Here is a 13734-nt window from a genome sequence, read left to right on the forward strand (position 1 = left end):
AAACCAGTAAAGATCTCCCTTCCTCTTCTCCAACCCTCTTCCTGTTCTTATACGACTGGCAAGGAAAGCATGACATGGTCTTTCTTAAGCTAGTGAACAGAGGGCAGGGGAGCAACCACAGCCAAAGGGAGGAAATACATTGTCTTAATGTAAAGTCTGACAAAGGAGAGAACCAGCTGGTTAAGACCTGGAGGACACCTGCCATTCCCCCTGGCACTGAGGGGTGCCTTGTTTTCCCTGGTTTCAACCGTGAACAGAAGTGGGAGCAGTACAGCATCCTCCTGTATGTTCAGAAAGTAGCTCACAAGTAGGGAGCCATCTCCTGCCACTGACACCACCATGGGGCAGTGGCAGCACCTGTGGCTAGACAGGCACTCTTCCTTCTCACCTTTCTTTCTCCTCCATATTGGAATAAAGTCAAAGGTTTGGCTCATTAAGTCAAATAAACGTAAATGTGGACAGCTGAGTCTAAACTTAAGGGTCCACGGGACCCAAATGTATTTCTAGGACTGATTTTTTTAAGCTATAACCCATTAATAAAAATCACCACTGGTCTGCCAGTAAGTTTTCATGTCTGCATGATAGGGCATAAAATAATTCAGGAAAAAAGAACCCCTCTCCAAACCAATCCCTAAACCCTTTGACAGACCTCACAGAAGCCATAAAGGCCGTGCCTGCATAATTAAGTGAAGGCAACTTGTGAATAAGTGAAGGATCTGTGTGTATGGTTGTCCACCCTGCACGCTTGGGTAGTGTTCCACAATTGAACAACCTGTTTAATAACCACAAACCATGGCTGGAACTTTTCTTTCTTTATTATGCTAGTCAGAGGTTGAATTAATGATAAATATGGAAGAAAGATAACTTCTAGCTTGTTTTCTACTCTATTCATTACAATTGTGTAGTTACATTCTTAGCCTTTATCATCATGATATTTAGTACATGCCACAGCATCATCACACTGCCCAATCTTGGGAGTATTGCTAATCCCCATCAAACCCTGTTGATCGTGAAAGGTGTGTGTTAATTGTTGGCTTTTTTAGAAGCTCTAATTACAATCAGAATACATATACAAATATCTGTAATTCTATCTTACCTATCCATTAATGTATTTGACTTACTTAGAGGCTGTTAGACAACTCAGTATTGAGAGCCAGACTTCTGTAGGCAGTAAAAGGCACTGCTATGAAGACATCATGTACTAGCTTGAATTCTACGAGTCAGGATGGCTTTTTTGCAGGCTAGTTCATGCACGAATACTTGTTAACCCATTACAAAACATCTGTCAACAATTGTGCCTATGCAACTCAGGCCAGATTTGAGCTCTGTAATTTAAATTTCCCATTAAATTGAGTTGATAAGAATGAAACAATGTACAAATGAGATCATTCTATAGGAAGAACTAGTGGAAATCTAGTAGAAATGTAATTTAAATATAAAAATGACAAGATATGATGCATAAATATGCATGGACTGTGTCTATGGGGAAGTATCTTTTTTTTCTACCAGTAAGTTATTAAAATAAAATACGAATTTAAATACTAAGAGAAATGTATTCACATATTCAATGATTAAGAGCCTAAAATGAAGACTTTGCCATAGCGTGACAAATTCTGCTGGGAGAATTTGAGGGTTATGGAACCTACTCTAGGGACCTGAAATCATCCGAATTAACACTGATCATTTAAAATGGCATGAGCTTTTAGCATATGGATAAACAGCATACATGATTTTAAATCTGTGCCACAGACAAGAAGTGTAATGTATACAAACTGCACACACAATGCATAAAATGTAAACACAGGATTACAAATTCATATCACACAGAATCACAGAATGGTTGGGGCTGGAAGCACCTCTGGAGATCATCCAGTCCTCCTCAAGCTCACCTCCTCACCTCCTCAAGCAGGGACATTGAAAGCAGATTTTCCAAAACCATGTCCAGACAGGTTCTGAATATCTCCACAGATCGAGACTTCTCAACCTCTCCAGCCAACGTGTTCCAGTGCTCAGTCACCCTCACAGTTAAAACATGCTTGCTTGTGTTCAGACGGAATTGAATGTCTTTTAATTTGTGCCCACCGCTCCTTCTGTCGTGGGCATCACTGGGCAAAGCCTGGCTCCCACTTCTTCATTCCCTCCCACCAGTTATTTATACAGGCAGATCAGGTCCTCCTGAACCTTCTCTTCTCCGGGCTAAACAGTCCCAGCTATCTCAGTATCTCCTCATAGGAGAGATGCTTTTTAAATGATCTGTGTGGCCCTGCATTGCACTCGCTCCACAAATTCCAGATTTTTCTTGCACTGGGCACCTCAGAATGGGACAGTGCTCCAGGGGCGAGTAGAAATTAAATGGTCAGAATTAAACCTTTTTTTTTGAATGGCACAGTATCATCTAGATGGGACAATGGAGGACATCCAAGGAGGAAATTATTCATAGACTTGGAACGATTCTTGTATGAAAACTGATGACAGAAGATAATAGGACACCACTGGCTATGAAATGGGCAGTAGGAAGTTCAGTCTTACTAAAACAATCACTTTTCTCTTTCCTAAATTTAAATATAATTTGGTAACATAGGCAGTATTTTAGATGTTTTCCTCATACACAATTTTATTCGATCTTTTCATCACATTCAGCAGGGAATAGAATAGGATGTTCTGAAAAATGTGCCAGACAGGTCTCAAGAGACTTCATTACTAAGCAACACTAATATAATATACTGATCATTACAGACAAAAACAAACCAAAAGAAAATAAAGTAACAACAACAACAAAAAAAGCCCAACATCCTTAAGATAGATAAAAATTACTTTGTTTCATAATGTAATTCATAAGTAAACTCAGGAAAAGGTGGGAATAGGAATTTGATAGAAATGTCCATGGCTTGGAAATGAAATGGAAGCACAGACTGTACCCATGAGGTGGTGAGACATACAGAACCAAAATCACCTGTGAAATTTACTTTGAGACACATAGTTTTGTAAAAGCCATTTTCTTCAGCTTTTCAAAGCAAGATACAGGTGGAAGGTCCTGCTTAATTTTAGAAGCTCCAGCTCATGGGGTAAAACTCTAAACGTGACCTGACTTAGAGCTCAAAAACATAAAGCAAAGACAAAAAACCTCAAAACCTTACAATTTTGCCTGAAAGCAACTTTGTGATTTTGGAGGTATGATTCATGATTAGCATAGGCAAGGCTGCTGCCTGCTTTAATACAATAAATTGACTATTTGCAAACTGGTACACTAAATCACAGTCATACCAATGATTAATGTAACACAAATACTAATGAACAGTTGTCCTGATAACTCAGTCAGACACAGTACCTTCACAGGATGCTATTGCACTATTTAAGAAGAGCCCTGAGCTAGCAGCTGTGTAGATTTAACCAGAATGTCTCTCAAGGATGACTGTGGAGACAGCACAGCAATTTGACTGCTGCCTCTTACAGGGGTTTGCAAATTTGCCACTACACAGGCAGCATCACCAGTGACAATATCAGCTGTTGCCTGCCCCATCCTGGTCACCCACGTGGCCACAGGGGAGCAATCAAGAGTGGTGTATCTATTCCCCAAGCACTGGGATGTGACTGATACTGACTCCTGGCTGTGAAATCTGACAGTATAGGCATCTGAATTAAAAACCAGGCATGGCACACTGAATTGAGCTGTGCATCCTTGGCTAGCAGGTCCTCAGGCTCCACTCAGAATAGGAGTAAAAAAACCAGCAAACGTTTTCCCATGAAGCAGCCTGGAGCACCTCAAACAGTAACAGACGTGCAGGTATAGACAACTAAAATGTGCCACCCATCACTGTGGAATGCCTGCCATAAGCTGACTGAAAGGGCTGATTAAACAGGGTCTGCTGCAGAGCTGTTACACACCCAGGTGCTGCAAGGTACCAGGCAGCAACAGGTCATCTTCCCAAGTTCCTGCTTGTATCTGAAAGCTGATGTTAGGGAGCAGATGACATCTTCCTTCTTTCACCTTTTCCCATTTCTTCCTGTCACTGCAGTCTGTATTTATAACATAACTTCTTGCTTTATTTTCAGATTTAGTGGTAGCTGTCTCAATCTAGAACTAACATGAGAATTGATTTAACACCACATCTAATGGTGGCTACACATCTGCTTTTCTTAAGGAATGGGTCAAAATCTGGTATCTCAGATGCTGATGATTTCTTTTTATCTGTTACAGATAGTTTAAATATCTACTGCTAAAGCAACAGGGCAGTAAGATGTGCTGGGATGACTTTTAAAAATTCAAAATATCCCAGCACCTTCCTGACCCTATCTTGCTCTTTGTAGGCCAGGCATATGGCAATTTGAAATCACTCAGCCAGTCTGAGCGCTGTACTAACATTTAATGAACTTGGAATTTGCACTCACAATATTCAGTAGCTATATTAACTGCTTCATTAGAAAAAACAGCATGGTCATGAGGAAGATGCTAGAGATTTAATTTACTTTTTTGCAAGGCAAACAAAAGTATCCTCCAAAGTGTGACTGACACCATTACTCACTTTGCATAGTACCTTATTCTCTAAGCAATCTTGATTGCAATGATCCACTCATTTTGTAAGCTGCCTCTTAGTATCAGCAAAGCTAATGCAGTCGGCTCTCCGGGAGCATCACTGGAGTTTCTTTGGAGAAATGCGGAGTGAATTTAAAAAAATACTCTGTTTGATCTCACCATGACTGAAGGATGCCTTCACAAATGTGGTATTTTTGGCCACATCTAACATGAATGAAAACATGACCTCAATGCAACCAACAGACATTCTTCCCACCCACTTGAGTGGCACCAGGAACTAACCCATCACAGTTCGCCTATCTGCTGAGCTTACCATTCAAAGCATCCTCGCTTATAAATCAGTACAATCTCAAACCAGCCAAGAGTGATCTGGACTACTTGCAGAATTAAATATATACCTTTGTTTCTGAAACCAGTCCCTTAATGAAGACATTTACAAATCTCAGAAGTACTCCTACATTAAAAACACTGTGTGAATGTATAATCAATAGGTATGCAGAGATAGCAGGCTGAAATATTATTATTCAAACACTTTAATACTGCTCAGAGATTGCAATTGATGGAACTTATTCCCTAAACCAGAGGTGCAGTAATTTAAAACTCAGAAGCTGGATTATAGACTCCTGCCATGGGACACAATGCAGACCCATATTTAAGAGAAGAGGAGAAAATCTCCTAAGGCTGTTGATTCAAACTGCCCAACCTCCATGATGAATACAAGGAGCCTCTCTGAGCTGATCTGCTGCTTACCAGAGGCACTGCCATTTCACCTTGTGTCTGCCACAGCACTCAGGTACACGTTGCCCAGAGACACTGTGGCTGCCCCATCCATGGCAGTGTTTAAGGCCAGGTTGAACGGCGCTTTGAGCAATCCGGTCTAGTGGAAGGTGTCCCTGCCCATGGTAGGGGGACTGGAACTAGATAAGCTTTAAGGTCCCTTCCAACCCAAACCATTCTATGATTCGGTGATATGATTCTATGATGTCCCCTCTTTGGGAACTGTCCCATTCCAGTCACAGAGATCCATGCCCAGAAGTGCTCACAGTCTCGTCTTCCCTATGCACAAGTAAAACATCTCTCTTATCTACAGGCATCAGCTGATCTATTTTAGTCATCTGCTTTAGGAGGAGATTAACCTGAGCCTAAAAATATCTACCTCTTTCCCCTGACTGAATGAGGGTGAGAGTGATCAGCTCAGCTGAATATATTTACTCTGCAGAAAAATAAATTTAGGAGGGAGGAATTCCAGCTTTGCTGACAGATTTACCACTGGGATGCTTTCAGCAACATGGCGAGCTACTATCACAGGCTGCCCGTGAGGAGACTTTCAGTGGGTATGATGGGGAACAGGGGAAAAACAGAAGGCTTTTCTGGCTTTCCTTCTTCCCACTCCTCCTTTCCTCTCATTTCTTCATGGGGGACGACATGGAACAACTGTTTCCTTTGAAGAAGCCTGCTGAGCAGCGCTAAATCATAGCTTGGGGTCAGGGAGGAGCCCAGGTAGGCTCCAGCAATTTAGAGGGAGGACCCCCTGACCTACCAGAGACTGAGGTGTCATGAAGGAGCTGCCAGACAGGAAACTGGAATCCAAGTTTCAGCAGTGTCTTGCAGCTTTCAAACCCCCCTAAAAAACCCTAGGCAAGTCATTTTGTCATTAATGCACTGCAGTAGCACTGGGAGGCTCTAATTGAACCTAGGGACCCATAACGACAGAGGCAATAAAAGCAGGTAATGAACCACTCTATCTTTGCTCAGAAGAGACTGTAATTGCTCTTTGCCTCCTTTATCCCCACCTGTAAAATGCAGGCAGCAGAGACCTACCAACCTCACACCAGCATCATAAGAATGATTTTAGACATATTTATGAAATGCTTACAACCCACGGAAACAGCCACCTTAGAAAATAACAGCCATTAAAAACCTGGCTTGTAAAGCAGCATTTACCCATTTCTCCCAATTATGAATAGTATCCCATTTACCAGTGGCATAAACCCCTGAGCCACGGCTGGCAACATAAGCCCTCACTGTGTCTTTTAGGGCATGGTGGGGCCAGCACTGTCTTTGCAGGTTTGCATCCAAGGGTCATTGAAAGCTTAAGCACATTAAGCACAGAGTCTCTGCACGTTGTTTTCTACTGCTGACAACTCAAACTGAATCACTGCTTTCCTGCAATCAGGCAGTCGCGCAGCCTTTAAATTTAGGCTGCAATCTCCAGAGTGGGAAATGCATGTTGATATTTGTACCATCAGCAAAGGACCTGGATCTCCACACCTCTCCACCACAATCGTGTCTAGGCCTCCTACACGTGACATAAAAAACCCACTGCTGAGTATCTCCACATCGACTCCTTCTCCTGCCTGAACTTCTGTTTCCCTTAGCTCAAAACCACCACCAGTCAAGGTTTTCCCCTCCAAAAAGGCTGATGTACATGGGCCACCTCCGGATGAGGGGGCTGCTTCCCAGGCAGGCAGCATGCAGGCTTTCAGCAGCGGCTGCTCAAGGGGCTCTCTGCAGATGCCACAAGCACTCCTTACCAATACCAAACAGGATTTCGTTAAGGGTGATCTTGCCTGCGTGGCAGCTCGTAGGGGCGAAGCCCTCGGCAGAGTTTGCAGCCTGGGTTAGTGATGGCTGCAAGATGGATGGGGAAGACAACAGCGCTTTCAGATCATGCGGCATGTCCTGCGTGAACAACTGTTCTTTCTGACCTCCCTTTTTCCCCTCTGTTATGAACCTAAGGGGGAAAAATTCATTGGCTTCTAAAGAGGGGGTGACCAGGAGTAGGAAGTGACAGACCGAGAGCTGGGCACTGTTTCACAGGAGAGCAGCTTTTAATGTATTTTTTAAATTACCTCAGTGCAAAGAGTAACCATGTATATGTGACAAAGCCTTTGAAAAGTTAATTAACGTCAGCCACTGCAAACACTTAACGAGGATACTAGCACAGTTTCTCCAGCCTTTCCTAGAAAGTCCTTAATGTGTGTAAGATGGACTTCTAAGTTACACTGACCAGGGTACAGTACACTTATTGACATCTGAGCTAGTACTGCAGAAAAATGGGAACTTTTAAAATATGATTAATCTCATCCTTAGGCACGTATCAAAAGTAGTTCTAATGAGCCTCACTACAGAAGTACTTATTTCCTTTCAGTGGCCATAAAGGATGTCTAGACAAGTAACTGTGACATATTTGTTCATCTGGTGGTAACACAGGGCAGGAGGAAAGAGCAGAAAAATATATCAAATGTCTTAGAAATGCTGAATTTTAGTATTCACCTAGCTTCACCTTATTTTAGTCATTCAGTGTCCACTGCAATGGAGCTGTCTAAGGAAGCAGTGACAAATGTTAGGAAAATGTAAGAGAAGACATTACATGAGTGAGCAGCGTGGCTGCCTTGACTTCAAGCTTCTACACACTGTATAAAAGCCAGATCTACGATTTCTGTATTAGCTAGCTTTTGCCTTAAATTGCAAAATCACAACTTAGTCTTGACCTTGGCTGCTTGGAGGACCTCCCTGGCTCTCTATATGTTCCCTTTCAAAAAGAAGGCACTAAGACTTTCCAGCGCAGTAAACAAGCCATGCTGCCTGTCTCTGCTCTCAGGAATGGACTCAGGAGCCTCTCTGGGCTCTTGTGATAGAGACAAACAGCAGAAAAGCTCTGCCTCTGCATACGAGACTGCAGTTCCAGCTCTGCTTGGGAGCAACCCAAGAAAACCTATGAAAATGCCACTTCCCCTTTCCAAAGTCTCCTAAATTTACATTCGTCTTTATTTATTATTCATTTAATTATATTCTTATAAAGGACTTTTACCCACAGGTTTAGAGAGGCTAAATACATTCTTTATCACATTTTACTAAACCAGAATTAGAGTCTGTTTAGAACTCTGTTTTGAAGTTCTACCTCCATACCTGCAGTTCTCCTGCAACTTCACAGATGCTGTGGGGGGGGAAGGCACAAAAAGCAAGAATGCCCCTGTAGATGCCTTCACCTCAGTGCCTTCTCAGCGTTATATAGAGAAACATCCCCATTAGGAGAATTTTCTTAAAATCCTTCTTTTTTTTTTTTTTTTTTTTTTTCTTTTTGAGAAATTTCTCAGTGGCTGCAGGCACATGGTTAGTTTTTGAACAGTAAGTGCCTTAATGTTAAGTGTTGCAATAAAATCCTGGGATACTGGTGAAGTTGCTGTCTCCTCATTACTCTGACTTTACCAGTCTTCTTAGAGGAAAACAATTTGAGCATGCCTCCTGCTGTAGCAGAGGCAGCACTTTCCCCTATCAAACACTCAGTTGGAGCTGTTAAAAAGGAAGACATACATAAACCATGTTAACTACTTTCTTCAGACACTACAAATTGTACCTAGTGCTGTTTTCTCACAGGCAGCAAGCTCCCTTTTCATCGACAGTGATCAACCTTCACCATCTTCGTGGCTGCCTTAAATTCATCAGGAATAAACACCAGGCCTGTTTTGCTCTGCTCATGAGCTGGGGGATCTCATTATTTTCAGAATATTCATTAGACTCTCTACTTAGTCTAAAAATAGTAGTTTGGGTTTTTTTTTTGCCACCAAGTGACTAGTGGGCAGCAGCTTCATGCATTTATCCATTCCACAATACAAGAGCTGATAACTACATGTACGCCAACACTGTGCCTTCAAGAAACAGTAGCCATAAATAGACTCCACCTTACAGTATTTGACATTGTCAAAGCACTGGTTAATGTTCACTAATAACAATTAACTAATTCATCTTCAGGGCAACCCTGTGAGCTAGGTAAAACTGATATAATTAACGCATGAGTAAAATGAGATTTAGGATTTAAGTCAGTTGCCTGGGCAGAGGCCTTCATGGTCTAGTGGATTAGACATCTGTCTCTTCAACCAAAGAAGTTGAGTCTAATCCTTTTTCTGACATTGATTTGTAGTGTGACCTTACGAAAGTCAATTAACTTCGCTGCCTCAGCTGCCCTAGAGATAATGATGCTTACCTACCCGTTGACACATGGGTGTTTGGAAACTGTACTAAATGGTATCTTTAGTGTACTCTTAAGGCCTATCAGTGGAAGAGGTGAAACATTAAAGCTTCCTAGCTTTAAAATCCTTGCTATCTCACCTAATTCCTCCTCCCCACACCAGAAATAGCTTGGGTGTAAGAAGGAATTTCTTATGCTAAGATGCTGCTAATGAAACCGTGGCTGGCATCAGGAATTTTCATCAGATCCTGTTTGACCAGCAAAGTTATTTAGAGTATAGGGCAGCATTAGAATTGCAATGGAAAGTTTACTTTCAGTTTGGCCATGGGAGAAACCAGCATCCTTCTTGTGCCACCATGAGGTAATAAACAGATTTTCACGGCCATCCCCACCAAGCACCCCGCCTGATTCAAAGCGAGAGAAGCCTGTTTGCAGAGACCTGAGAGCCTGTGCTCATGCACCATCCCCTTGTACCTCTAAATGAAATCTCTGCAGGGTAATTTCTACAGGTGGCCTTATCGTTAGCAGGGATGCAAACCCAGAGGAAGAGCACCTACGTACATGCATGTCCTGGAGCACACCCCCAGTATCTTTCTATCTCTGAGCACTGGGACATTATACTTAAGAGGAGAACAACTAAAACCTGCTCTGTTCAGTTCACTAGAAGCCATCCTTGAACTTCTGTCCTGTCATCAACATAGCTTTTCATGATGTGAGGTAGAACATTAAGAAGTATTGCTTCTGTAGTTGTCATGTAACTTTATGTCCCTTTTCCTATATTCGACCTTGCTTTTAATTATTTCTATAAAATATTCTGTTGCTACATATAATGCTGCCTGGGCCCATAAAATCTCCCCCAGTTCTAGTACAGCAAGAAAGCAGTCAAACAAGACAAAAGAATTCAACATTTATTTCTGTAAGCAAATTTAACATTCCTTCTCTTTAATACTGAAGGAAATGTCAGGGCTTTTTCCCTTTTGCTTGCTGAATTATAGCAAGTATGGTGAATGATCATGCAGCCAGTAAAATAATGACCTGCTCCTGCTTCTGCTGTGGCACCGATAGCTTCTTGGTATCCCCTCTGCTGCCGATCCACCTGTGCACTGGCTGCTTTGTTTCACTGCCCTGCTCTTTCCACCCTCTGACCATTAGCAGATGTCTCCACCCTCACAGCTCTACTGATGTGTTTAACATTTACTTTGATGCTACTCCTTGAGGCTTTCAAAATCTTTCCTGAAAATAACACTATTAAAAAGAAACCCTTTCGGGAAAGACAGGGAGGAAAGCCAAAGCAGAAAAGGCATGTGCTTGTGTATAATATACCCCAAAAGCTTTGTCTTGCCACAAGCCTGGAGATAAATTAGTACTGCTGTAAATAGGGAATAAATATTGTATTCTCCTAAAATACATCTGGGCTAATTCAATAAACCCTGACTTACTGGCTGCTACTTGTGCAAACTTCTGCATATTAAATCCAAATAAATTACTAATGAGCTGCCAGATCAGTAATACAGATATTCCCAAGGCTGAAAGATTGCCTTAGCTTGTACCTATACATTTGCTTATCGCTGAGGCTACCAGCATGGACTAGCACAGGCCAAATGGCTCCATGTCTAGATACTGTGGAAGAACTTAGAGGTAACTTGTGGTAGCTTATGAAATACACTCTAGGATTGTATACTGAGCATGGCAAGGAGTATGAACTAAAACCATATTCAGCTCTCACATGCCTAAAATATGACTTTTCAGTGCTGTTTTTTCCCTGGGATAAAATTACCTGTGTGCTAATAAGATGATAATATGTTACACATTTGGTATAAGCACAATAATATAATTGCATTCAGACAGATTGTTGGGTTCTTTTCAATGATACTGAAGACTGTACTCCTTCTAAGAATTTGTAGCTTATCTAGTAATATTATCTCCTGCACTTGCATGTTTAGGTTTGGGGGGTTTTTTTAGTCTTACTATATGGTAAGTTAGAAATTGTACCTTACTGCACCTGATTTACTAATGCACTGAAGCATCTATTTAACCTTAAGGTTGAGCTTCAGATCTCTGCTGCATCAAGCTCTTTGTTTAAATATGTATCTTTAGTTTCATATTGCACATTTTCCAAGATTTCATAAAATTACCCAACATCCCAGTTCAAAAGTCTGCACTACAGACCAACAGATGTGACTTCAACTTTATCTATCAGTGCAGTAAAGAATATGTAAAACCGAGAAGGAAAACTTATTTTTCTTCTACAGATTAATGTTGTTGAAGTAAATGGACACAACGTGCAGTGACCTTGTAAAATACTGGTGGCTATTAAGATGAAGATTGAATGCAGGAAGGGAAATCAGTTCATCCGAAGCTTGGTAATTTGATAATTGTTACTGTAAAGTGTTTTTACATCTCAGTATGATCTCTAGAAGACAATGCATAACCAGGGTAGGTACAGACAATAAAGGCAAAGCTTAATCTTGCAAGGATTAGTGACTCTAAATTGATACAACTGAAAAAAACATTGAAAAATGCTTAAGACAGGTGGCTTCAGGAACTAGCAAAATGCCTCGCCTGCTGATTTTCAGAAGTCTGTAGAGACACTGATTGCACCTGGAACCTCTGATTTGATTACCAAAATAAAAAATGTCTACTGTAGTAGCCTCACTTGTACTTTAATTAAGAGCTTTGTATTTAAATATAGCCATCTTATCCCCTCAGGTTATTTTTGAAGTAAGCTTCTGGCAAGGCAGCAGTGTGGTGGCTTGGAATTGAGGAAAAATCATCATTTGGCACACAGTTTAGAATAATGTGTGCATATATATAAATACATGTGCATACTGTATCATGTAACAAGATACAGGACTGGGTTTATTAAAGCCAAATGGAAAGACATTTTCTCTTTTAATATTATAGATCTCTATTAATATATGTGACACAGATATTGCACTGCAGTCTGATTCAGATAAATAACAAGAGCACATCAACCTGATCTGTCCAATGAAAGCTCCATTTTTCTACAAATATAAAGCCAAGTTATCAACTTGGCTGTCTGCATCTACTACTCCATCTGACTGTGGCTGTTATACCTGACGTGTATATATAAGATGTATCACCCACCAGCCCACCATTTATCATGGAGCATGCAAGCATGAGCTGAAAAGCAGTAGCACCAGATAAAGCACAGTTATGGAAAACAAGCAGCAGGGTAGCAGCAGAGGTGTCAGTCTTGGGGTGCTAATGAGCAATGCTAAAAAGGAAGAAGGGTGAACAATTCGTACAAGACATGGCTGAATGTAAAAAGCCAGAAAACAATGGATTTTTCTAGTTCTTATTTCAGAAGAGAACTTACAGCTTCCAAATTTTAATGGGCAAGCATGTGCATCCATGGGGAAATCTTCAAGCTGCATGGGACATTCAGCAGAGATGGTCAGTCTGTGAGGAAGTAAGAAGAAAACACATCATTGTTTTTTGGTGCCTTTCCTTTAAGCTTTTCATGGCAATACATGCATGCTGACACAAGCAAACATTTCCTGAAGACTCCTCACTCCTGCTGAAATCATAAACCCCCTGATAAACTGAATGTGAGATAGGCCAGCTGGACCAATGTAGGCCTCATCTAGTAACGCTGAGACACGTGAAATGATTTTATTCATGTAAGTTGCTCCAGTAAGATCATTCCTTCTTAGGAGTACATGAAGGAACGCCTGTGCTTGGGCTTCTGTCATGTATCTTACCCGCCTTCTGTAGATACTGCAACTGGACTAGGAATTTTACTCCTGAGTATAGCACTGTTACAGACATTAAGCAGCACTGCCATTATATATAGATGTAACTATTTAAACGCGTAAAAGCAAATATTTACAAATAAAAGTAGATAAACATTTATAACTGTATATAAAGTTATATATATATATAAAGTTATATATAAAGTCAATGACATATATATTACTTTCTATAGCACTACAGTTAGTTTCTATGGAAATCACATGGTATTGGGACAGCCCATTCCAGTTCAACATACTGTGAATTATCTGGGTACCCTGTCAGAAAAAAACAACAGGGTCATTCCCCCCAGCACATTCCTGGGGAAGCAATTCCGTCCTGAACTGCCCTGCCACTATGTGGAAATTCTTGAGCTATAGTGGATCTAGAAGTCAGAAGGGCAAAACTCTCAGGAAAAGAGACATATCCCGTGGATGTTCCGTATGATTGACAGATGAAGCTGAACACAAAGAAA

At 41.2% G+C, this 13734-nt stretch overlaps 2 protein-coding genes across 4 annotated transcripts in view; one reads left to right on the forward strand and one right to left on the reverse strand.

Moving 5' to 3' along the window:
* The window catches only part of GABRA5 (gamma-aminobutyric acid type A receptor subunit alpha5), a 55455-nt gene that overhangs the window by 14464 nt on the left and 27257 nt on the right, over positions 1–13734 (reverse strand). For all 3 annotated transcript variants that reach the window (XM_065677628.1, XM_065677626.1, XM_065677627.1), the window contains exon 6: positions 12847–12929. In XM_065677628.1, coding sequence (XP_065533700.1) covers positions 12847–12929 — 83 coding nt within the window. The remainder of the gene's footprint in view (positions 1–12846; positions 12930–13734) is intronic.
* GABRB3 (gamma-aminobutyric acid type A receptor subunit beta3) overlaps positions 1–13734 on the forward strand; it is a 203686-nt gene that overhangs the window by 13374 nt on the left and 176578 nt on the right. The gene's annotated exons all lie outside the window — the stretch shown is intronic.

The sequence above is a fragment of the Lathamus discolor genome, chromosome 4 (assembly GCF_037157495.1).
Source record: "Lathamus discolor isolate bLatDis1 chromosome 4, bLatDis1.hap1, whole genome shotgun sequence".
NCBI lineage: Eukaryota > Metazoa > Chordata > Aves > Psittaciformes > Psittacidae > Lathamus > Lathamus discolor.